Here is a 26,654-nt window from a genome sequence, read left to right as displayed (position 1 = left end):
TTGACATCAGCTGCATCTAAAATAATCCTTTCAATGACTTTGCTGTCCAAAATCCTATTATACCTTAATGGTGGGTGAAGAAATTGTTTGACAAAACAATAAATAAGAAGACATTCTTGACACATTACTGTTTTATTCAACAATACCACCATTTATAAGGTAAATTACCAATGTTAAGAATAAGAAAATGTTTCTAATATAGTTAGTTAGGCAAAAATGTAATGTATAAAGGCTGGAGTGACTGGATGTGTAACATAATAGCCAGAACTCTACTTCCTGCTTTTCTGCTCTCTTGGTTTCCACTGATTGGTTACCAGGCAGTAACCAATCAGTGACTTGACGGGGGCACATGGGTCATAACTGTTGCTTTTGAATCTGAGCTGAATGCTGAGGATCAATTGCAAACTCACTGAACAGTTATGTCCCATGTGGCCCCCCTTACAGTCACTGACTAACTCAGAGTTAGAGAGCTGAAAAGCAAGAAGAAGTTTTGGCTATTAGGTCAGACATCCGTTCACTCCAGCCTTTATAAATTACATTTTTGGGTAACTAACTATATTAAAAAAAATTATTTTGCACATACTATCTATTTACCCATACCCAGTTTTTATTTGTACACTGAACTGTTCCTTTAACACATACAAGCACGTACACATTTGCTTACATTTTCTGTCACATTACAGACTAGAAATCCATATTTTACATATATTTTATGTCCAACAGCCACTGATTCCATAATGCACACTGTCTTCATCAAGTCATTGAAATGCTTTTGAAATAATGAAATTAGGAATAATTCTTATATTGCTATAAATTATATAATTCTTACTTCTTTGAAATTTTACAATAATACCCATAATTCTTTGCAAAACCACAGAATTATCTTCAGGAGGAAAGGAACATGACTGTTTACCTAGCAGCAGCTTGGGTCTATACGGAAGGAATTGATGGTTCATTAAAAAAAGTTGTATGTGACATGGGTTTTTTTATATATTGTTCTTCATGAAGTATTTGATTCCATACAAAAGGCAGCGTTAAGGCATTTTTCTGCCTGTTCTTTAGTTATTCTATTCCATTCTTCAGGATATTCAGCAGGATTGGCTTCATATTCTTCTGCAAACTGTTCATTAAATTCTTTAAGAACATATTTCCAATAATCAGAGGCCTCAATACTTGGGTCAGGGAGAATATCCCAATCTGGATTAACTGTCCTGTATTCTTTGTAGGGATGAGAAGAGCCACTTTGATGTTTGAATGACTTATTGCCAGATATATTAGTGGTGCAAATATCATAACAAAGAGCCTGAGTAAAAAATATTCTGTATTTTCCAAGTCCTGTAGGTCGGTGAATAGATGCAAAGTGACTTTTATGATCAGTTCCACCAGCCTCACAAGGTGCTTTGCAGAATGGACACTGCTTCCCACATCCAAAAATTCTCTTAAACAATTCATCAACTGGTTTTACCACAACATTTGAAAGAATTGTTTCCTTGTCCGCTGCTTTCATCTCAGATATGATTTCTGCTTCAGTGTCACTAAGTGATTTTTCAAGGTTTTCAACAAATTCTTTAATATTTGTGTCTTCCTTGAGGTGAAACACATCCATATCATCTGACAATATGAGATCTCTCTTCAGCCTTTCCTTAAATTGCACAAGAAAATCAGATGTTTCCTGAGAATTCTCATTGAGAATATCCTTTATCTTCTTTGTGATATTAGATAGAATAACAGATTGCATATGGTGGAAGTCACATTTTTCTATAATATAATTATTTATCCATTTTTTGACAAATGTTTCATAATCACTTATGTATTCTAAGTAATCAGAAAAATGTGTCTTTTCTAGTAGATATTTCATCACAGTGAATTGGAAGTACATTCTTGTGCTGAATTGATTGGATTGGCAGTCTTGAAGAATGTGATCTACTATTTCATTTCCAAGTTTTCTGTTTACCTGTTTAATCAGAGCTGGTTTTAACCACAACTCACAGAAATATTTGGCTCGTTCCCAGCTTTCATTTTTTTCTTGAAATCGATACTGGAAACTTTTCCAATATTTAGGCTTCATTTCTCCAAGACCAATCAGAGGATCATTCTTCTTGACAAATTCCTTATGCATTTGTTGGAAATCACCAAGGGCATTACCCAAAATAAAGAGTTTCAGCTCCAGCTCTATATCTGCTGAGATCTGAAGATCTTTGTCTTCATCACACACTAAATTAATTATATTTAGTAGTTCCAATCCATATGTTTCATCATAGTCAGACTCTGAACTTAGCTTATTTTTTATATACTCAGAACATTTGTCTGAAAGAGACTTTAAAAATTCTTCTAATTTATCACCTGCAGCACTATCTAAAATATGCAATCTCTTTACATGATTGAACAAACATAATGCTTGACTTTCATGTAGATGCAGCTTTTCCTGCTGTATAAATTGCTTTAAGTTATTTAATCTTTGATTGACAGAGGAACCCTTTGCTGCCATTTCTTTCTTAAGTTGTGCAAGTAAATTAAGTTCAATATTAGGTTCTGGAAGGGCGATAACATTTAACTCTGATATAGTTTCTGCCCACATTAACTCAAATTCTTCTTCAAGAGTTTTTTCATTAGGTTTACATTTCTCCTCCCTGAACTTCATCACAAGACTGGTGACCTTTTTATCAATAACTTGTTTGTATGCGCTGATAACATTTCTAACCTTAAAGTTCTCCTTTTTAATGCGAATAATCTCAGCACATTTGTTAAGAGATGATGATTCCAACTTCTTCCTAAGGCAACTTACACTAGTTAAAAATTCTGCTTTGTACCTCTCTATTAGACTTGCATCTTTGTTGTCACTTGAAAAATATTTTTCTAATTCCTCTTGCATGTTCTTTTCCTCCTCACTGAGTATAGAATACACTGCAGTTGTACATTTTGTTCCTTCACTATCCGCCATTTGTTCATTTTGATTCTTGATCACTGTTTCAGTCTCTGCTAGCCAATTAAGGATTGACTTAGTGAACTTCCACTCTAGTTCTGAGTATTTCTTAGAAAGTTGGTTGTAGGCATTGGCTACTAAGCTGTTTCTAAAGCTGAAAATGAAGTTCTCATGTTTCACAGCATTCCATAAACTTTTTATCCATTCTATAAAGTCATCAATTCTGTGCCCCTTGTTTTTCATGCTTTCAATTAAATATTTTTTAAGCTCATAGATGGCCTCGCTATATGCAGTGTTTATAGAAGCCATTGGTGGGACTCCATTCCAGAGACCAGGAATATAAAAACTGTCCTTATCTGGATCATATTTCATGATATCAGAAAATGCTGTAAATTTAATTTTCTTTTCCATATTTGCAGCAATTTTGGTCATTCCATTTAGATGCTCCAGAAGTTTTATCCTGTCCCGTGAGTTATTTTCATGGGCAGAAACATCACTCACATTCTGATGTACAAAATGGCAGTTGGGTTTCCTTCCAATCTCTTTCATCCTAAGGAATGCATGGACCACTATCTGCAAAATATCCTTCATCTCAGTTGTATTCTCCATAGACATGTTTACAATTGTGATGTCACTCAACCCAACGACCAGTGTTGCCAGTTCATTATCATGTTCATAGCTGTTTTCCAGAGAAGTCAATTCTGGAGCTCTCAATCCTTCAGTATCAATCACCAGAATAAACTCACAGCCCAGCTCCGCCTGGAAATTTTCACTCACTTTCATTAGTGTCATAAAAGCTCCTCGTGTGCATCGTCCACTAGAGACTGGAAACTGCAGTCCAAACATTGTGTTTAGAAGGGTGGATTTCCCTGTGCTCTGCACCCCCAATACAGTGATTACCCCCATTCTGCAGCATTTCCCTGTTTTATTGTCCAGCTCATGTAGTACATCCTGTAGCCACTGCAGTGGGATATTAGAAGCATCTCCATCTATCAACTCCAGTGGGAATCCACTCAGTAAGAGATCGGCAGCAAATGCCGGCAATTGAATTAATTTTCTTTTATTTGCAATTTCATGCTTGAGCATAAAATGTTCTGCCTCATAAAACTGGCTTAACTCTCTTATGAAATGTTCAATCCCCAGGGAACTGGTAGATATTTTCTGGTCAAGTTCAGACATCTCGGCCTTGCTGGAAACGACTGATTTCTCTTTATACTCAGCTTGTAAAGCAGACAGGTTCTTCCTGGCAGATGAATCAAGATAAAATCTGAGCCATTTAAAAAAATAACATTTTTCAATGTGATTCTTTTTCAAGACTGAATTGATAAATGAGATAATGCCATTTGGAATTTTGTACTTATACTGTTGCTCACGTATGTCAGCACATTGCTTTTGTAGTTCCAATTTGTAACTCTCTCCATGTTTATCACCTTGTTTTTTCATTTGACACATTTCTTTTTCCAGTTCAGAAAGCTTTTTCCACAAATTGCCCTGCAGCCTCATTATATTATTTTTGTACTCCGCAACATCTTTTATCTCATCTGTAATTGCTTTGGCATCTGCCTTTGCATTCTGACATTCTGTCACATTCTCATCTACAGAGATTCCTAGTTTGGAAGCAATTTCTGACATATCTTCCAGACTCAAGACACGGCATCTCTTGTTAATGAAACCAGTAGTAGCTGTAAAAATTCCCTTTACTATTGTTGCTCCATTAGCGTTACTTTTGAACTTAAGTAGAGTGACATTTTTGAGATGTGTGTCTATGTTAATTTTACTGTTACTCTTGATAACAAAGACAAAGTTTGTCTGAGAGTCTTCATACTTGGTTAAAAAGTCATACAGATTCTGATCAATTTTCTGAACAAAGATAAACACAGCAGATGAGATCTGAGTTAGAAATGCAAACTGTCTCAAGTTGTCTTCCAGATTTCCACGGAGGTTTGCAAATGCAACTGGTTCTGGGAACATTTCTGAATGACTTTTACCAGCTGGAAAATACCAGGATAATTCTACCAGCCCCTCAGATATCTCCCTTGTGACATCGGCACCTTCCATATCCCTATAAACAAAGAAGTCACGGGTTTGCTGTGCTTGGCTAAGAACTAGATTCAGGATATAAGATTTAGAAAAAGTACTTTCACCTAATCTAACAAAACTGAAGTTTGGCATAGATATCTGAACAAGATTTTCTTGCACATATCCCTTTGTTTCTGCTAGTGACTGAGGCCTCCATCTTTTTACAATATCTCTCATTCCCCAAAGCATGAAGGTACAGCCTGGGCCATCAACATCAGGGAGCAGCAAAGGGACAGCAAATTGGCACATGGACATTTTCAGTATAATCTCCTGCTGCAAAAAATGGTCACAGCAATGCAGGACAAGACACTGGACATCTAGGGGGTGAACAGAATTAGATGAGTCACAAGTTTCATCATCTGAATCACCAGAAAGATCTTCACTTTCATCCTCACTTTTTCTTGCAGTTTCATTTAAAGAAATTATTTTACGTATAAAATTCCAGGCTGCAGTCTTTCTCTTCCCATCACCAATTTTCTGTAAACATTCTCGATCAATCTGAAGAATGTCTTGTAATGTTAGATTTTTGGTTTCATATGGATCCATCTTCATTTTCCTCAATAAGGCTCTATACATGGTTTCTTTGTCTGCAGAAGGAAATAAAGTATGGGTTTATATAAATAAAGTGAGGTGCTTAGAAAGAACAGGTGAAAGAAACAAAAATAAGTGAAACAAAACAAGGAACCCAAATGTCTTAATAATCTTCCAGTGTTACTTTACAACTGGTAGGATGAGTTGTGATTGGAAAATCTCCTTGATGAAAGATTGAGATCAGCTGATCAACCCTAAACCAAATAAAACATTGTGCTTTTAGCATTCTAAAGTTCGGGCAATACAATATAAGAAAACACTAGAAAGATCTTAATCTTGCTCACATTTTCTGCCATTGATTTTTTTCCATGATTAAATGTTTTCAAAAATAAAAAGCTTGCAAGGAAATGATCAGCAAGAAAGTTCCACTAATATATTAGCATTTGCAGATTGATTCTCAGAAGAACGGAGAAATCCAAATTTATCTGATTTTTTTTAATAAAAAAACCAAGACCAAACTCTAATACCCGGCTTATTTATTATTAAAAAGCTCAATTTAATCGTCTTGGTTAAAAACTCAATAAAATCGAGTAAAAACCCGGATGGTCTGATTTTTTTCTGAGTTTTTTTTTTGAATCGCTCATATTTTACAGGTTTCTTCTGAAAAGCCTGAATTTTTCTTATTTTTGCCCAAAAACCACAAAAAGGTCGGATTTACAGGTTAATTCCAGTACAGACCACAGAAACTTCAAAATAGGATAGGGACCTCTGCCATTGACTTATACACAACCTCGGCAGGTCTGAGATGGCATATTCAGGCTTTTTGCTGCATCGGGTTTTAATAAATCTCAAAAAAAAAAATAGTTTTGCCCCAAAAAGGTTGACTGGAATTTAGTAAATAACCCCATAGACATTAGGAATGAGTGAGCTTTTTTGCCATGTATAGTTTCTTGGCAAAGTTCGCATTTTCACCAGCTGTGAAAATCTTTGCAAATTCACAAGAAAATGTTATATGTATTGTGTGCCCCTTGCCTTCCACATCAACCAATCAGATTGGAGTCCACCCACTATTTATATAAAAAGTTATCTGGATGCCATGTTTTTACGAAATTGGCAACATGGAAGCCATTTTTCTATGAAGAACAGTTGAAACATAGTGGAAAGGAGCTTCTCTAACAACATAGGACAATGTATATGTTATTATAGAGCTAAGAATACCTTAAATTAAATGTAATTTCACCTTCTCATTGACTCCACTGCATTTGGAGAAATTTCTGATGTTTTGCATTTTTTCCTCCAGTTTCACTAATTTCACACTGAAGGGAAATGGACCAGTTTGGCTCATCAATAATTTACATGAATGACGTATACACAAATGCAGTCTGCATATGATGAGTTCAGTTGACTGTTACATACCTCTGTAGGTTCCTGTATTTCCTTTTGTGTTTTTATCTTCACTATCCTTCATTGTTTCATTGTCTGGTTGATCTTCAGGAGAATAGAGGGTGAATAATTTAACCTGATTAGTAATCATTCAGCAGTAAACAGGTGGTTATAAAATGTTATTTCCATCTGTAGATTAATTTTAGGAAAATGAAAGATGTTTTTAAGTGAATAAGATTGCTTAACTTCTTGTAAAGGTTACTCTAAAGGAACTCCAACCTTTCTTCCTCATGCTACATTCAAATGTGAAAAGATTTGAGGAGTAACAAAACATTCTTAGGGATACAAAATAAGGGCTGTTATTGGCTATATGGTCACCCATATGTGGATTGGCAGCCTTTAGGAAGCTCTGTTTGGCAGTACATCTGGTTTTTATGCAACTAAAACTTGCCTTCAATCCTGGAATTGGAAGATAAGCCCCTGCTTTGTGGCAACTAGGAGCAACATCCAAGGGGTTGGTTAATAATAACAACATGTTATTCACGAGCCACTGGTTGGGGATCACCACTCTGAACCATTGATCTCTTGGAATGATTTAACTCAACTCTGGTCAACCAGATCTTTGCATCCATTTTCTAAATTGTAGTAAACTGATCAAAACTAATTCTTAAACTGCAGCTGAACTGGTGCACTTTAATATTTTGTAAATCATCACCAATAACTCTTCCATTTTGTTCTTGGATTTATTCATAGTGAATACAAGAAAAGACTACTATAAAAAGATGTGCACACTTCTTATTAATTAAATGTTCAAGCTCCCCTTATATTGGTTCATCTGTTGCTATTATTATTATTATTATTATTAACATGTATTTATATAGCGCCAACATATTGCGTAGCACTGTAAAGTAAATGTGGTTATACAACTAAATAATATGAATTATATAAATAGAACATATGGAGTTACATACATCATAATCAATACCGGTACAAAAGGTGAGGAAGGCCCTATGCATAGGCATACACTCTAAAGGGAGGGGAGTAATACACAAGGTGTGGGAGTGGGCAAGATCGAATTAAGTGGGTGAGAAATGTGGTACTGTATGTGGTGTTGCGTTTGGTAGTTAAGCAGATTGAGGGTAGGCTTCTCGAAAGAAGTGCGTTTTCAGAGATTTCTTGAAAGCAGAAAGGTTGGGAGAAAGTGGGACAGACCGTGGGAGAGAGTTCCAGAGGAGGGGTGCAGCCCTTGCAAAGTCTTGAATGCGAGCATGTGAGGAGGTATTGAGAGAAGAGTTGAGTAGCAGGTCAGTAGAGGAGCGTAGTAAGCGGTTGGGTGAGTATATAGAGATGAGTTCAGAGATGTAGGGTGGGGCAGAGTTATGAAGTGCTTTGAAAGTCAGTGTCATTAATTTTAATTTGATTCTGAAAGGTAACGGAAGCCAGTGCAGGGATTGACAGAATGGCGAGGAAGAGGAGGAGCGGTTGCTGAGGTGTATGAGCCTCGCAGCAGTGTTCATTATGGACTGGAGAGGTGACAGTCTCTGGAGGGGAAGGCCAATTAAAAGAGAGTTACAGTAGTCTAGACGTAATATGACGAGAGAGTGAATAAGAATTTTGGCAGCATCTTGGGTGATAAATGATCGTATTTTGTATATGTTCTTTAGGTGAAAGTGACATGATTTAATAAGTGACTGGATATGAGGAGTGAATGACAGGGCAGAATCTAGGATAACCCCAAGGCACCGGGCCTGGAGAGAGGGGGTGATAGTGGAATTGTTAACTATGATGGATACTTCCGGGATGTTACTGGTGTTAGTTGGAGGAAAGAGAACCATTTCAGTTTTAGAGAGGTTTAATTGCGTTGCGACATCTAGGTATAGATAGCGGACAGGCAGGAGGAGACGCGACTTAGGAGTTCTGGGTTGAGATCAGGAGATGAGAGATAGATCTGAGTATCGTCAGCATAGAGGTGGTAGTGGAAACCATACAATTAATTTGCCGAGGGAGGAAGTATAGAGGGAGAATAGTAATGGTCCCAGGACAGAGCCTTGAGGAACTCCAACAGAAAGAGGTAGGGGAGAAGATGCTACTCCGTTGCAGGAGACACTGAAGGAACGATTGGTGATGTAAGAAGAGAACCAGGACAGGGCTGTGTCATGAAGTCCAAGCGAATGGAGGGACTGGAGGAGGAGAGGGTGATCTACAGTGTCAAATGCAGCTAAGAGATCAAGCAGTATTAGTAGGGAGAAATGATTGTTGGCTTTAGCGGTTAAAAGGTCATTAGTTAGTCGAGTCAGGGCAGTTTCAGTGGAGTGTTGTGGCTTATAACCAGATTGTAGGTGGTCCAGCAGGTTATTGTCAGAGAGGAATGAGGTAAGTCGGTTGTAGACTAGGCGCTCAAGTAGTTTAGAGATGAAAGGTAGCAGAGAGCTAGGTCGGAGGTTGTCAAGATTGGAGGGATCAAGAGAGGGTTTTTTGGGGGTGAAAAGAGCATGTTTTAGTTGAGAAGGAAACAGTCCAGTTGAGAGCGAAAGATTAAATAGGTGAGTTAAGGCTTTGATTCAACAAGGATTGGTATTGCGGAGAAGTTTTGAGTGAATTGGATCAAGCGGGCAGGTGGTAAGGTGAGAAGAGGCCAGAAGCTTTGAGACTTCCTCATCAGTGACAGGGGTGAAGGAGCACAGGAGAGACTGGGGAGTGTGGAGGGAGGGTGGTAGAAGTCTAGGGGGGTTGAGTAGTGTAATCCCTTCTGATAGTGTCAATTTTGTTTTTGAAGTGCTCAGCAATATCTTGAGCAGAGACAGATGTGCATGGAGGGGGTGGAGAAGGGGAAAGAAGAGTGTTAAAGGTGGAGAAAAGTTGTGCTGGTTTTTTAGAAAGGGAGTTAATGAGTGAAGTAAAGTATGTTTGTGTGGCTTGAAAGAGGCTGGTGTTATAGGAGCGCAGGGCAGATTTGTAGCTCCAAAAGTCTGATTCTGAACGGGATTTGCGCCAGCAACGCTCAAGTGCACGTGAATTTGGAGCACTTTTGTATGAGCAGTATGCCAAGGTTGAAGTGGTTTGGGTCTAGAACGTTTAGTTTTTATAGGAGCAAGCTCATTTAGGGCAGTGGTGAGAGTACTATAGTAGACAGAGGTAGCCACATTAGGACATGAGATGGCTGAGATATTAGAGTGAAGAGAGTCAAAGAAAGAAGAGAGATGTGACACGTCTACAGCTTGCAAGTCACGGTAAGTACGTGTTTGGGGAATAGCAGGGGGTGAGGAGGGAGTTAGTGAGAGTTGAAATGTGACCATATTGTGATCAGAGAGGGGAAATTGTTAAGGGCTATAGCTCTGTTACAGGCCAACACCTGTTGTTTCTGTCGAAGGAATAGTTTCTGCATCTTGTGGCCCTTTCCAAAGACCAACAGGACAGTGGAAAAAAAAACAGTGGGCCCCAGCTTTTTTGGGACACCAAAAAGGGGGGGAGCATCAGAGAGAACTTTGTGGGTGGGGGACCCCTGAGGCTGCAGGCCCAGTGATAGTTGGAGAGTACAAGTGCAAAGACAGCACAAACCAAACATGAACCAAAAGACTACCTTCTGTCTATGCTACCAGTTTCTTGTTTGCATCAGAGTATAATGTTGATAACTGTATCTCCTTCCACTTGATCCTGATACATCAGGTGCTTATGCTGAGTGCAACTGACTCTTACACACCTCTGAAAGTTTCTGTCATTCCCTCTTTGCATTTATCTTCACTGTCCTTCATTATATTTTTACCTGAATCATCTGCAAGACAACAGAGAGATACAAATAAACTTGGATATGTTAAGAATCCTAGGTTGATTAAAATCGATTTTTCTGATTAATGTTAATTCACAGGGGAGGATTAACGCATAGCCTAGCCTAGGCTGAATCATAGGGGCTTAAAATGAAGGAAATTTCTAAATTTGGTTCGTTCACTGTATATATATGTTTGTGAACACCGCTATTTAAAGCACTCAAACTTCATATATAAAAAGCCTTGCTATTAATTGCTATTGCTATTAACAAGCGGTTAATTCTTTTTTTTTTTATTTGAATTTTTTTTATTGCACATTAAACAACAGCATTAACACAGTTTACAATGCAACACAGTAGGCTGAATCACCTGGACCTGATGTCGATTGAAAGCAATGTCCGACAGAAAATGGATTTCACAAGCCTGATAAGGAGTTTTCTGTCAGGTTCAGTCACAGTGCAGTGAAATGTCAATTTTGAAATCTGACATTGGGCTAGACATTTTGTCAATTTCCCAGCTGCCCCTGGTCATGTGACTTGTGCCTGCACTTTAGGAGAGAAATGCTTTCTGGCAGGCTGCTGTTTTTCCTTCTCAATGTAACTGAATGTGTCTCAGTGGGACATGGGTTTTTACTATTGAGTGTTGTTCTTAGATCTACCAGGCAGCTGTTATCTTGTGTTAGGGAGCTGCTATCTGGTTACCTTCTCATTGTTCTTTTGTTTGGCTGCTGGGGGGAGAAAGGGAGGGGTGATATCCCTCCAACTTGCAGTACAGCAGTAAAGAGTGATTGAAGTTTATCAGAGCACAAGTCACATGAATTGGGGCAGCTGGGAAATTGACAATATGTCTAGCCCCATGTCAGATTTCAAAATTGAATATAAAAAAAATCTGTTTGCTCTTTTGAGAAATGGATTTCAGTGCAGAATTCTGCTGGAGCAGCACTATTCTGATTTATTTTGAAAATTTTTTTTTTCCCATGACAGTATCCCTTTAATCAAATAAAAACTGGTCAGCCAGAGTTCAGAGTTCATTTAATACAAATGCATTAATTATTGCAAATTCAATAATTTACAATTCCAAGTACTGAAATTCATTCCCTATAGATTTTCCATTACAAATTCCTGCTTGGTCATCCCCCTGATCTCCAAACCACTATGAAAGTCTTTGTGTGAGAGTGGTAGTTCTTCAACAGAAATCTAAATCCACAAACAATTAGATTGAATAATGTTGTAATTATAATTACAACATAATTGTTATAACTACAATATTATTCAATCGAATTGTTTGTGGATACGAATTTGTGTCCTGGTGTCTTTCATGGTGGTTTGGAGATCAGGGGGATGACCAAGCAGAAATTCTTAATGGAAATTTATAAGGGAATGAATTTCATTACTATGAATTGTAAATTATCGAATTTTACATTTTTATAAATTTGTATTGAATTAATTCTGAGCTCTGGCCGGCCAGTTTTAATTGATTTACAACTGATTATGAATTTTTCATAGTTAATAAATTCTCTACAACCGGTTTTATTACACCTTTGTAATTATTTATAATGTTTTAAGGTTGCATTTGATATGCTTTAATTCAACCAGGTCTCTATTGTGCTCGTTCTTGTTTCATGATAAGTGTAAGGTTACCTTTTGGTTGTTTTTCTGATATGGTTTGATACTTTTTAGAAAATATTTTACTATTACTAATAGATAATAATTTGGAAGTTAATTGTTGTATATCTCTAAACCAGTGATTCCCAACCAGTATCTCGTGAGCAATATGTTGCTCACCATCCCCTTGGATGTTGCTCCCAGTGGCCTCAAAACAAGAGCTTATTTTTGAATTCCTGGCTTGGAGGCAAGTTTTGGTTGCATAAAAATCAGCTGTACTGCCAAGCAAAGACTCCTGTAGGCTGCCAGTCCACATAGGGGCTGCCAATAGCCAATCACAACCCTTATTTGGCATCACCCAGGAACATTCCTGATGCTTGTGTTGCTCCCCAACTCTTTTTACATCTGAATGTTGCTCACGGGTGGAAAAGGTTGGGGACCCCTGCTCTAAACCTTTGGGAGTGGGAGTACCCTAGAAGGGGGCACTGTGGAAAGTGTAGCCTAGAGGCCTCACATGTCATGTCAGAAATGTGTCCGTTTCTGCAAATAAAATGAGATAAAGGCTTTGCCAGAAAATTTGGTGTGCTTCTTCCCTACACAGTCTGGATGACTTAATTGGCTTGGAAGCAGCTTGGGATACAAATGCACCCTGCAGTAATAAGTAAATGGTGTGCTGCAAGAAAAAATTGTTGCTAAACTTTAATGTGGTCCCTGACCTCCTCCATTGGCCCTGATTGGTGGCTGAGGTGGGTGTGGGGGTCCCTAATCCATCAACCCCAGTACGCCCTAGTTGTGCTTGAAAGTCAACAAACTGTGTCCAACCAACCTCTCTGACCACTGACACAGACCAATGGGCCTTGAATTCTGGATGGTGCTTGAAAAAAATTAGCCATAACTTTTCTAACTTAGTTAAGTGCATTAAATTGTGAAAATCTTTGTTTAGACCTAACTTTTTCTAAGTGTTTTTCATAATAGTCCACCTTGAATAAATGCGTGATTAAAATAGAAAAAGACACAAAATAAATGGTGGCTTTCCAATTTTAAGGCCATACATGTTCAATATCCTACAAAGTACCACAAAATTGTACAAGAATGTGAGTGTCACAGACACTTTCCTAAAATGCTGAGCCCCTGTGACAAGTTTGCTCAGCAACTGGGTTCTTTTGCAAATGTGCATTGTGCACAAGTATTTGCAAATGAGATGGGTGTTAGTGGAGACAGTAATTTACCTATTACTTTTATTAAAATGTATTAATAAATTTGTAGAGTGTGCGTATAAATGTTCACAATTTGCGATTATGCCATATTTAAAAGGATCTTATGGACACACGCCATACAGATAAAAATTATTAATTCTCTTTGCACATAAATACACCACTCTTATCCAGCTTTGTAAATATAACCATGGTCAGGGCAAATATGTTCAATCATTCTGCGCTATTGAAACTTTATAAAGTGAGAGTGTTCAGGGCCAAGTGCAGAAGAACCCTGAGGCATCCCAGCATTAAACTGAACTGGAGAAGAAGATTTGTAAGCAAAAGCAACTGAGAAAGAATGGTTAGAAATGTAGAAAAGAAACCAAGGAGCACCGGTGGGAGTAGAGTACTGTCCTTTGACTTTGGCAGTATGAAGATCATCTGTAACATTACATACCCAGAGTATGGAGGCCAAAACCAGACTGAACAGTAAAGTATATTATGGTTACAAAAAAAGTTAACAACATGAGAAAATACAAGAGGTTCCAGGGGTTTAGAGACTAGTGTAGGGTTGTCACCTTTCCTCCTAACTAACGCAGGGCAGGGAGGTGGGGTTGTGACATAACAGGAAGCAGGCTGTGATGTAGTGGGGGTGGGGCTGACATGGCAATCACCTCGTCACTCTCAGGGAATCTGGCCCCGGTTTTTCTTATTTTGGAAAATGAGCCAGGAAGATTTGACAGAGACAGCCCTTCAGAACACTGGGCTGTCCAGGTCAAAAGGGGACAACCCTGGGCTAGTAGTGAAAAGGAGACAGAGTAAGCATGGGTGTCCATAGAAAATTTTCCAGGGGGGGCAAGTAAGGTAACATCATATAAGGTAGCATTCCATTGAAGATGAACCTATCATGACAATGCAGTAGATAACCTAATTAAGGCTTGTCCTGGGGTGGGAAGTATAAAAAACATTTTGTGTTGTTGGGAATTAAATTTACAAACAGTTTCTTGGAATAGCTGAAGAAGTCAGGGTGGGGCAACTGCCCCCTCTTGCCCCCTACTGCAGACACCCATGAGAGCAAATGGAACTGAATATATGAGAAAGGGCTTGGAGTACTGTTTTAATAATGGTGAAGGCATAGGATCATGTGAGAAGGTTGTAAGCTAACAGAACAGACGTCCCAATGTTCCCAATGTATAAGTGCATGGTGGTCGGAAAGCCGATGTTCTGACTAGACACACACTAGACACCAGGAATTTCATCTTCAAGGGGTGTGCACCACCAAGTGTCACATAATTCATGCCTTTAAGGTCTACTGTTTCCAGGGTAATTGGTCAATTCATTGTCCTGCCATGGGTAACCACAGTGCTGTTGGCTTATCTTCCATGGTTCCTGATCCTGGCAGTGACCCTTTTTCTGTCTGAGACTGACCCTTGTGCCTTGCTCTGATCTTTACCTTATCTGTCTGTTAACCCTGTATGCTCCAGTACCTACATTCTTCCTTGCCTTGTTAACCCTACCTGTGCCTAAAGTTGTTGCTGTTTGTCATGCAACTGCCCTGCCATTTTCCAAACCCAGTCTGCTTCTAGGTCCCCACTTCAAACGTTAAAGCACTAGTAGCCCCTGAAGGGAGGACCAGGCCCCTGGTCCCTGATAAATATAAAAATGTCACAGGTTCATGTCACAAAGCTTGCATATTAAATCACAAGGAGGTTTTGAAACCTGCTAACACAATACTACAATCTTGCTCAACTCTTACCACTTCCTAGTACAACCTGTAACTAGTATTTTATATTTCTCTTGACCAAAAGTCATTGGAATGAAATGCCTATAAATGACGAGTTCATAATAAAATAAAAGGCTGCCATTTTCTCTAGTAAACAACAAAGAACATGGAGGTATTGCAGAAGTGCTGCTGCTTGAAGCTGGATTGTTATCAGCTTGTCTTTTGCTGTGCCTGCCAGTGTTTTAGTTTCACTTTCATTTTGAGGAAAATGTTATAGATCGGTTTAGTTATTTCTTTAAAATGTGACATGGATAAAGCACTGCTTATAGCTATGGGGGTTGATGTTGATATATGAAAAATATAAAGGGATTTCCATGCTGATTTTACTCATACTAAACATCTTTCAATACCTTGGCCGTCAGTATATATCAGTCAGTAGATAAGTGTCTATTTTGGCTTTCAACGGGCCTCCTAGATTGAGCTATAAGAGAATATAATCATAATCGAGTTAGTCCTACCTTTAGATCTTCTCCTCATATTGATGCTTCTGCCTCAGTCTCTTCCGCACCATTCACAACCTTCAGACTTTGGGGTCCAAATTATTAGTTACCACCTGCCTGGGTGGTGGGTCCTGCAAGTAGAAATTGACCGAATAAAAAAAGTAAAAATTTCACACATGGTCGTATCTCTGCCTAGCATGCCCTATTATGCCCAGAACATGCCAATGAGTTGTACAAGTCCCTGCTTACTCTCTGCAAGCCACACGCCTTTTATAACCTGTGGATTGGACTCTGTAGCATGGCGCCCTTGACTGGTCACCTGATGGTAGCCCCAAGGCAGCCATCAGGGGGGGACAGGGGGGAGAGTTGTAGGGGGCCCCGAGGGTAAGGGGGGCCTGGCCACGCCACACATGCTTGATTAGCCGGGCCCCCATCTTTCTGAGAGCTGCTTACTTCAGGAAGGCTTGGACGTTTAAGGGGCCCTGGCCACCAATTTTCTTATAATGGGGGGGGGGGGGCTGGCCACCAATTTTTTTTCTCATGTGGGGTCCTAGCCACCAATATATTTTATGGGGGGGCCCTGGCCACAAATGTTTTTTTATGGGGGGCCCTGACCACAAATATCTTTTTATTTTTTATTAACACGTGGGAACCGTAGCCACCAATATTTTTTTTGTTTTTTTACTGTGTGGTGGGGAAGGGGGACCTGTAGGTGGGGCTTGCGGTGGGCGCAGCCCAGGGGGCCCAGGAAATTTTGTTGTATGGGGCCCTGCGATTTCTGATGGCGGTCCTGGGTAGCCCTGTATGTATGTATGCATGTATGTGTGTGTGACACTTACCTTTGGTCGTACAGGCAAAGAGGCAAATAAGGAAGTACAGGCAATAGACAAGTATTTTTGCACATCTGCTGTTGTCTGGTGCCCCTGGGCCAATTATGTGACTGACCCTAATAATTTATGGCAGCCGAGAAACATTGTTGCCTTCAACTAGAATGGAGCAGCCTGGTATGATTCTTACAGCAGAATATACACTGCACGGTGCTTTTCAATTAACCGGTCCCTACCCGGTGTTTCCCAGCATGCAATGTGAGTAGCACCTCAAACACAATAAAAGAAAGTATCTAATAAGATATAAGTGTGTCGGTATATGGCACACTCGGTAATATCCAACTCACATGAAAGCTGATATCATATATAGGACTATTTTCTCTTGTCACATTGGCAGTAGGCAAGAGGTGACCCAAACTGAAAGCAAAAATATTTAGTCCCGTGTGCAAAGAATACATAAGCACTCTCTACAGAGAGGCTCCAACTTTAAGTAATGCCACTTGCCTGTTAAGTCTGTATTTCCAATTACTGTACCTTGGATCTATGCTCTTCTGTGCTGGATCCCAGAGGTGGGAGGTAAAGAAAGCATGTGCCAGTTCTTTCTAGGCTGGGTAGGCATCTCCTCTACAGTATATTCAGCCGCCCTGGGTCCCATATAAGTCATATATTGAATCTGCAGGCACATTTACTCAAGCTCTTCAGGTCAGCGAGTGCTCCATTCTGCCAGTGCAGCGCCACTTATATCTCTGAGCATTAGTTACATGTAAAACTTCCAATGCAGCAAGTGCTTCTCTCTCTGTCATAAATGTCTCAGGACACTCCCTCCTTCCCTCCCACACACACACACACTCACACACTAACACACACATTACACACACGCACTCACACACACACAGGCACACCTACTGCCAGCAAGTAAAGCAGACAAATAAAATCTCACTACGGAAACTGAAGCTGCTACACTGTTCAAACACACTTTTGTCAGCAGTTACAGTAATATGCAAAATAAACCTCCAATGAGAATCTCAGCTGATCTGTATCAATCTGGCTCCATGTTCTTTGTTCCTGCAACTGGAGCTGAAAGCTTTAAAGGGATACTGTCATGGGAAAAAATTTTGTTTTCCAAAACAAATCCGTTAATAGTGCTGCTCCAGCAGAATTCTGCACTGAAATCCATTTCTCAAAAGAGCAAACAGATTTTTTTATATTCAATTTTGAAATCTGACATGGGGCTAGACATTTTGTCAATTTCCCAGATGCACCAAGTCATGGTTCTTGTGCTCTGATAAACTTCAATCACTCTTTACTGCTGTACTGCAAGTTGGAGTGATATCACCCCCCTCCCTTTTCTCCCCCAGCAGCCTGGCAGATCTAAGAACAACACTCAATAGTAAAAACCCATGTCCCACTGAGACACATTCAGTTACATTGAGAAGGAAAAACAGCAGCCTGCCAGAAAGTATTTCTCTCCTAAAGTGCAGGCACAAGTCACATGACCAGGGGCAGTTACAGAGAAAGTTAATAACATGAGAAAGGACAAGATGTTCCAGGATTATAGAGACTAGTGTAGGGTTGCCGTGACATAGCGAGAGGCAGGGCCGTGCTATGGAAAACCGCACAGTGACCCTTTTTCTGTCTGACCCTGAACCTTGTACCTTGCTCTGAACTTGTACCTGTCTGTTAACCATGTATGCTCCAGTACCTACGTTCTGCTTTGCCTTGTTAACCCTGCCTGTGCCTAAATAAAGTTGTTGCTGTTTGCCACACAATTGTCCTGCCATTTTCCCAACTCAGTCTCCTTCTTGGTTTCCACTTTAAACTTTAAAGCACTAGTGGCCCCTGAAGGGAGGACCAGGCCCCTGGTCCCTGATAAATATGAAAATGTCACAGGTTCATGTCACAAAGCTTCCATATTAAATCACAAGAAGGTTTTGATAGTTACCAAACCTGCTAACACAATATTACGATCTTGCCTAACTCTTACCTCTTCCGAGTGCAGCCTGTAACTAGTATTTTATAATTCTCTTCACCAAACGTCATTGGAATGAAATGTCTATATAATAAAATAAAAGGCCACCATGTTCCCTAGTAAACAGCAAGGAAGGAACATGGAGGAATTGTAGAAGTGCAAGTGCTGCTTGAAGCTGGAATGTTATCTGACCGGATTGTCTTTTGCTGAATATTCCCCACCCTTTGTAATAGACGTCTGCACATGCCGAGTGTTTAGTTTCACTTTCATTATAAGGAAAATTCAATAGATCAGTTTAGTTTTTTATTTTTAAATATAACATGGATAAAGCGCTGCTTATAGCTATGGGGGTTGATTTTTCCTGCTGCCGGGATCAGTATATGAAATATACAAAGGGATTTCCGTGCTGGTTTCACACACACTAAACATCTTTCAATACCTTGGCCGTCAGTATTTCTCTAAACAAAAGTACGTGTTTTTTGCTGGAACTTCAAATACTCATGAACGGGCTTTCAAATGTTTTTTTTTTCAGGATGGTACAGAATACATTCAGTATTCAATAGATTTACTCCCTTTGTGTTATTAGGACCAAAACACAGGACCCTCACAGAAGTGGCTCTCTTATTATATATGGGATTTATCTCTTGGAATCTCTTCCTAAACCTGTGTCTTTTAGTTCTTATGTTGGCAGGGGACACCAAGGGTACTAACCTACTTGTTGGCACCTCAGGCTGCTCTGCTAACTGCCCTCAGAATCCTAGATTGAGCTATAACAGTATATAAACATAATCTGGTAGTCCTACCCAGTGTCGGACTGGCCCACCGGGATACCAGGAAAACTCCTGGTGGACCAGGTGTTAGTCGGCCTCTTGCTTCTAACCATTTGGCCTGTTTCATGGTCATTCCCTATTCCTTAATGGTAAAAAAAGAGGCTTAATAATGGAGGTATAGTATAGTAATAATAATAAAGTATAGTAAGTAGATATAAAAGACTAAGAGAATAAAGAGGTTGAATTCAGAGAGGAAGAATAACAGTTTGGAAAGTGGGCCCTCCTACTTTTAGGATCTTCTCATGTTGAGACTTCTGTCTCAGTCTCTTGTGCGCCATCCACAACCTCCAGACCTCCAGTGCAAATTATTAGTAGCCACCTGCCAAGGTGGCGGGTCCCTGATAAAGGGGCCCCAATAAAAAAAGTGGAAATTTCACACCTATTCATGCCTTCACTCTGCCTAGCATGCCCTATTATGCCCAGAACATTAAGTCCTGCTTACCCTCTGAAAGCCACACCCCTTTCACAGCCTTTGGATTGGACCTCTCTATCATGGTGCCCTTGACTGGCCTCTTCCCCCTGATGGTAGCCGTGTGTGTGTGTGTGTGTGTGTACATGTGTGCATGGAATAAGTGTGACACTTACCTTTAGTTGGACAGGCAAAGAGGCATTGCACAAGGGCAGCGCTGGAGGAATAAGGAAGTACAGGCAATAGACAAGTATTTTTGCACATCTGCTGTTGTCTGGTGCCCCTGGGCCAATTATGTGGCAAAACAAAAGAAAGTATCTAATAGGATATAAGTGTGTCGGTATATGGCACACTCTGTAATATCCAACTCACATGAGAGCTGATATCATATATAGGACTCTTTCCCCTTGTCACATTGCCAGTAGGCATGAGGTGACCCAAACTGAAAGTAAAAATATTAAGTGCCGTGTGCAAAGTATACATAAGCACTCTCTATAGGAAGGCTCCCACTTAAAGGGCCAGTAACGCCACATTGAAACACTTGCCTGTGAAGTCTGTATTTCCAATAACTTTGGATCTATACTCTTCTGTGCTGTATCCCAGAAGTGGGAGGTAAAGAAAGCATGTGCCAGTTTTTTTTTAGGCTGGGTAGGCATCTCCTCTATATTCAGCCGCCCATATATAGAATCTGCAGGCACATGTACCCAAGATTTTCAGGTCAGTGAGTGCTCTGCTCTCTGTCATAAATATCTCAGGACACTCTCTCCCACACACCACACACACACACTTTCTCACACACACAAACACACAGGCACAACAGCAAGTGAAGCAGACGAATAAAATCTCACTACAGACACTGAAGCTGCTACACTGTTTAACCACACTTTACATTTCTGGAGTAAATACTCCATCAAGGTCAAGGAATGCTGGGAGCTGTAGTCCAGCAACCTCAGGCTTGTATTACTAAAGCAATATTGCTCAATAAAAAAATTCCCTAGATCTCCAGGGCCAATGGCTCCATTAAAGAATCCTCCAATGAGAATCCCATCTAATCGGTATTAATCTGGCTCCATGTTCTTTGTTCCTGCAACTGGAGTTGGAAACTTTAAGCCCAGTTTCCAAATACTGTCCTTTATCCCCATGTCTGATTCCAGTGTCATATAATGAAGGTAAAATTATACAGTAATCCATAGGCAGCAGAAGATGTTTTTTGCTGGGAGGGGCCAGGATGAAGAATTTTGGCCATACCCCCTTTAGGCCACTCCTTTTAGACTCCACCCACCCACTTGTGTTTTCACTGAATAACAATGAGAACAGCAGCAGCCAATTAATGGTCTGCCCACTCAGCTCCGCAATCACTTTTTGCATTACTGCTACCAATTTACTTGAACGTACTTCAACAGCTAGGATGGCCCAAATCATGTTCCAGGCAGGGTACGGGGCCACCAATTGAGCCGAGTAGGCCTAAGACCGGCCCTGGGCAACTGGACTGGTGGTAGTAAAAAAAAAAAAAAAAAAAAAAATTACAAAAAAATTGTTTTGCCTGCATCTTAGAAAACCAAGAGTGGAAATTCTGTGTGTGGGGGGGTGGGGGCTATGAACCCCTCCCCCCCTGGTTCTGACACCTATGCTTTGAATAACTTATTCTTGAAGTGGCAGTAAGTTATCTATCAGATGATATCCCCAAAACAGACAAGGATTATGATTTTTGACTTTACATGTCCTTTAAGACTAAAAACCGATAAAAAAGGCTCTTGTCCAAGATTATAGGGAAGAAGTCATATTGTAGCCTATTTGAATCCAGATAAGTGAGTTTACAAAAAATGTTCACAAAGACCATTGCAAACATTAGCGACCAAAATTTTCATTGTTTGCGGCCTTTTCAGGGGCGCGCCGCCACTGAGGCGAGCTGAGCCGCTCGCCTCAGGCGGCAGCGCCTGAAGGGATTCCAGGGGAGGCAAAAAGCCGCTCCTGCACCTTTAAGAGCCGAATTTCCGGTTTTTGAACCGGAAATTCGGCTGTACTATTGCGAGAGAGCGCAATTGCGCTCTCCGCAACACTGTTTCTGCCTTCCCTTTCCGACACGTAAGTTGGTGAGGGGGGGCGGCATTGCAGGAGCCGCCTGAGGCTGATTCGGCGCTGGGCCTTTTTGGCCAATTTCAGAAAATTTGATTCCACCTCCATTTTCAGGAACAAAGAACACAGAGCCAGATTTACACAGGTAAATTGTTAATCTTATTGGTGGATTATTTTGCATAATAGTGAAAAGCCAGTGCATTCTGCTTATTCACATCCATCAATCAAAATATACATTTTAAAAAAAAAACAGTCTTCTACAACTCTTCTGGACGTCCTCCCACTTTTGGGAAAATGTTTTGTGGTCACACCCCCTAATTACCATGTATCTTTACAAAATTTGGCAGGTTATGAAAGTTTGAAAATATTACTGTGGTTTTTTTCGGTTATTACAGTTTTGCTAATAAAGTTGATTTGCCTTTTGAGCTGTGAGTCTAACTTCTCCCAAGGGACCTGTTATATTATATTGTCACAATTTGCTTATCTCAAAATTGTTACAAAAGTATCTTATCTGCAGCTGTGGCTGTTCTGTGCTCTCTGCCAAAAGCCAATGAAGTTAGAAACTTTGTTTCTTTTTCTGGCTGTTCAGTGCAGAGAAAAATGGGACTTTCCAGTACAAACGAGGGACTATGGGTTGAGCTGTCAAAAGAGGGACTGTCCCTCTGAAAATGGGACAGTTGGGAGATATGTCACCCCCTCCCTTCCTTCCTCATCAGTCCATCAGCAGCCTATTAACAGAAAAATGGGCAGCTAACCAGATAGCAGCTACCTGACACCTTTGCTGAAGGATTTGTTTGCATTGATAGGTGGGGCTAGTGTTCCCTTGCCCCACCTAGTGGTAGCCATGAGAATAGCACCAAAGCAGGAAAACCACTAGGTGAGGTTAGGGAGCACTTTTAGCAGTGCAAATACGATAGATCCACAAAAATGATGGGGTTCATGATTCGAACGATTTTAATCGATCGATCGAAGGATTTGTATTCCATCAAAAAAAAAAAACTTAGAAAAATGCTGGGGAAGGTCCCCATAGGCTAACATTGCAGCTCGGTAGGTTTAAACTGGCGAAGTATGAAGTTGAAGTTTTTTTTTAAAGAGACAGTACTTTGATTATGAAATGGTCGAATAGTCGAACGATTTCTACTTCGAATAGCTCGAATCATTCGAATTCGATCGAATTTGACCCATTCGATGGTCGAAGTACCCAAAAAAATACTTCAAATTTTTTTTCTTCGCTAATCTGCCCCTTAGCACAAAATTTGTGCTATACTATGTCGAGGATGCTTATAGGACTGAATTTAATAGTCTAATGACTTTAAACACTCTCTATACATATTTGTCGGCCATTTGAGCACTATAGGGTGCCACTACAAATGTTATAGATAAATCAGCAGTGTATATATATATATATATATATATATATATATATATATATATATATATATATATATATATGTTATAGGAATTAGTACAAGCACCAGTACCCCGAAAAATTTAAACAATACAAGGAGGTTGGGTCAACCTCATTGATTGGTTTTAGACAAGAAAAGGGAGGGACTGACCTCCTTTTAAATTCTGTGATTGAGGAGATACTACCAAAGACACATATGACTAAGTACCAGAGGGTATGAAATGCGTAAGGTGGATAATGGGGTCAGTATGTACTATTTTATTATGTTAATGTAATAAAAAGATTTCGACTGTAACAGATAGTAGTTCATGGGATAATTTTGTAAAGTGATTATTTGAGGGTGCCCTGGGAACTAGGGCAAAATCCTGGAACTCATTTGCCCTGTGTGAACTGGCAAACTAGACTACCCCTTACTAAGGAATTCTTTTTCCTATATATCAAATATGACCTAGGGTCATGGTATAATCGAATGGGAAGGGGAGAAACAATAGCTGTATCAAAGCAGTTTCATTCTGAGATGGCGCCTCCACACCAATATTACAGATAAAAAAATACATTTGTTGGTTCAATAGTAAAATTGTAAATAGTAGAGTGAATTATTTGACATGTAAACAGTGTAATTTAGAAATAAAAAAAAAATTAATAAAAATCATGACAGAATGCCTTTAAAGAAAAAGATAGCTTGTTACAAACTGCACTCACTTGGGGTCTTTTATACATCTTTGCTAACTGGTGATCAGCCCAGGATACATTAATCATAAAACCTATATAAAATACTTTATGCTTTGCCTCCACCCAATAATCTGTCGGGTTGAATAATAAAACTCTTGTTTTTATCCATTTATCTAATTGCTTTCCTAAGTAGAGTTGAACTATAAAACACTGTTGAATAGGGTTTAATAACAAGACCCTGCCATCATCCATTTATTTAATTGTTCCCTGAAGAAGGTTTGAACTATAAGACTCTGCCTCTACCTATTTATCTATTTATTTATGTTTCTTTCATTATTATTTTTTATGGTGTGAAGCGTTTGTGGTGTATGATTAATTTATTGGATCCTGGGCTGATTGTTTACCAATTAGTGAATGTCTATAAAGGACCCCAAGGCTTGCAACATATAAGGAGCCTCTGAGGAAGTGCTAGGTCACAAAACACATCAGTATTAAAGACTTATACTGTATGCAAGTGTTTACATTTGTTTTAAAGATTGTTGTAATTAAAACTTTAAAACATTCCCATATTTGTGTAACACTGTTTTGGACTATACAGGCCAAACAGGGTTAATGTCCAGCTAGTGATTAGAGCATGAGTTACACGTGCCTCTAAGGGGCATATTTTATCAAGGGTCGAATTTCCAAATTCAAAAAACTTCGAAATTCGTATTCAAAAGACCAACCGAAATTAAGTCAAAGTTTTTTTTGGTCGAATAGGTCCATTTTCGATTGAATAGGTCTGTATTCAGCCGAATTCGAATTGTACGAATCGAAGGATTAGCGAATTCGAAGTTTTCCCCAAAAAAAACGTTGATTTTTCAAAGTTCACAAATTGACTCCAAATAGGTTCTAGGAGGTCCTCCATAGGTTAAAACAGCAATTTGACAGTACATAATAAATTTCAATATTAGAATTTTCAATTTTTTTTCAAATTCGAAACAAATTTGGACTATTCCCTAGTCGAAGTACACAAAAAATAGCTTGAAATTCAAATTTTTTTCATTCGAAAATTCACCTCGACCTTTGATAAATCTGCTCCTAACAGTTCAGGTCAGGGCCTTCACTAAGTGGAAGAATAAAGGTAAGAGACAAATGACCCACAGGGTTACTTACAAATAATGAGGCATATGCAGTATAACATCAGCAGGCTGACAGGTGGATGAGACAGCTGAGAATGTGACTCTCCTGTGCATGTAGTCAAGTAGTAAGGCAGATATACCTTGAAAGTGTTTCGGATCCCACGCAGCGGAGTGGTCAGGGAGAAGAAGTCTAAGCCTGATGAAGTCTAAGCCTGACACCCTATCCATTGTGGTTCCTTCACTAAAGGCAATCTAGGAGCCTTGGGAAGCTACTCCCTGCTACAGATCCTTGATGGAGCACAAAGCTGCTTTTTCTCTCTCTCCTCTCTATCTTACTTTCCTAGAGAGTCTATAACAGATCTAATCCTTTCTCTAACCTCGTTCACGGGGTCCCTGCTCCCCGACTTATGTCTCTAGAGGTGCTGGTCCCTCTAGGGCAAAAGGACTTTATTGGGCCTTGGTGTACCCAGGCTCAGTGGGAACATCCAGATGGTTAGGACACCAGGAGCCAAAGATGAAGATCCACCCTTTCCAAGCACTATATTAAAGTGTGGCAGGAAGTGGCCATTACACCTCTTGGCCAATAATACAACTATGCAAATGTTAAACTAGATACATGGGATTTTGCCCAGCAACTAGGGAAATGAGGAAGGGTAGGGATTTAAAGCCATAGGGGCATATTTACCCTATGGGTCCCTACATTTATACTGCCTGGTTGTATTTCGTGGAGTATGAGTAGGAGCAAGCCTGCAGTGATTGCATTTGTGTCCAGTGTGGTAACCCGTAGGGGCAATGTTGGAGAGGAAGGGGAAGGCAACACGAATCCTACAGAACCACTGAATAGATTGCAGCATTGGTCTGATATGGATAGAGTGAAGAAAGGCGACAAGAACATCTTTGAAGGCACAGACTTGTAAGTAAAATCTGAAAGAGCAATTTGGTTAGTGTTGATGGTAACACAACATTGGTGCTATCTTTTGCTTTAAAGCCATTGATTGATGTGTGCAGCTGAAAAGCAAGAGTAATCGCTATAGAGGAGAAGTTGTAAGATAGACCAACTCAACATACTAACAATACCATGTCATAAAGAATGAACAGTATGTTTACCCATCCTAACAACAGTCCAAAACATGCTGAGCATGTGCTTAGTTGCCAACCACTCAAAAGATGAGCTAACAAAATATTTTCTGTTGTTGGACTTCTGAACCTCTTGGCTGGTTGGAATTTATCACTTTGCTTTGACTTGTTTTTGATTACAGTGTCACAACTAGGGATGTAGCGAACGGCGGAAAAAATGTTCGCGAACATATTCGCGAACTTGCGACAAAACATGCGAATAGTTCGCGAACGTCGCGAACCCCATAGACTTCAATGGGAAGGCGAATTTTAAAAGCTAGAAAAGACATTTCTGGCCAGAAAAATGATTTTAAAGTTGTTTAAAGGGTGCAACGACCTGGACAGTGGCATGCCAGAGGGGGATCAAGGGCAAAAATGTATCTGAAAAATCCATTGTTGACACAGCGCTGCGTTTTGTGCTGTAAAGGGCAGAAATCACACTACGTCACTCAGGTGATGTTTCTGGACACGGAATGTGAAAAAGCTCACACAGCTAGGTGGCACTTGGTTAAAGACTGGGCAA

At 39.8% G+C, this 26,654-nt stretch overlaps 2 protein-coding genes across 16 annotated transcripts in view; both read right to left on the bottom strand.

The window, feature by feature from the left end:
* LOC108705602 overlaps window positions 1-26,654 on the bottom strand; it is a 411,717-nt gene that overhangs the window by 279,986 nt on the left and 105,077 nt on the right. The gene's annotated exons all lie outside the window — the stretch shown is intronic.
* LOC108701734 (up-regulator of cell proliferation) lies at window positions 694-20,637 on the bottom strand. 5 transcript variants are annotated; one of them, XM_041576750.1, is made up of 5 exons: window positions 19,915-20,637; window positions 15,722-15,834; window positions 10,617-10,688; window positions 6,950-7,021; window positions 694-5,589 (listed from the first exon to the last, which is right to left on the bottom strand). In XM_041576750.1, the coding sequence occupies exons 2-5, from the start codon at window positions 15,738-15,740 to the stop codon at window positions 1,001-1,003; spliced, it is 4,752 nt and encodes a 1,583-aa protein (XP_041432684.1). In that variant the 5' UTR covers window positions 15,741-15,834; window positions 19,915-20,637; the 3' UTR covers window positions 694-1,000. The 5 variants fall into 5 exon arrangements, with proteins under 5 accessions (XP_041432684.1, XP_041432683.1, XP_041432685.1 ...); XM_041576749.1 differs by lacking the exon at window positions 19,915-20,637 and adding an exon at window positions 17,065-17,612; XM_041576751.1 differs by lacking the exon at window positions 19,915-20,637 and having other exon boundaries at window positions 10,680-10,688; window positions 15,722-16,063.

The sequence above is a fragment of the Xenopus laevis genome, chromosome 9_10L (genome assembly GCF_017654675.1).
Source record: "Xenopus laevis strain J_2021 chromosome 9_10L, Xenopus_laevis_v10.1, whole genome shotgun sequence".
NCBI lineage: Eukaryota > Metazoa > Chordata > Amphibia > Anura > Pipidae > Xenopus > Xenopus laevis.
Note: the sequence above shows the minus strand (reverse complement) of the source record. Positions and strands in the feature narration are given on the sequence as shown.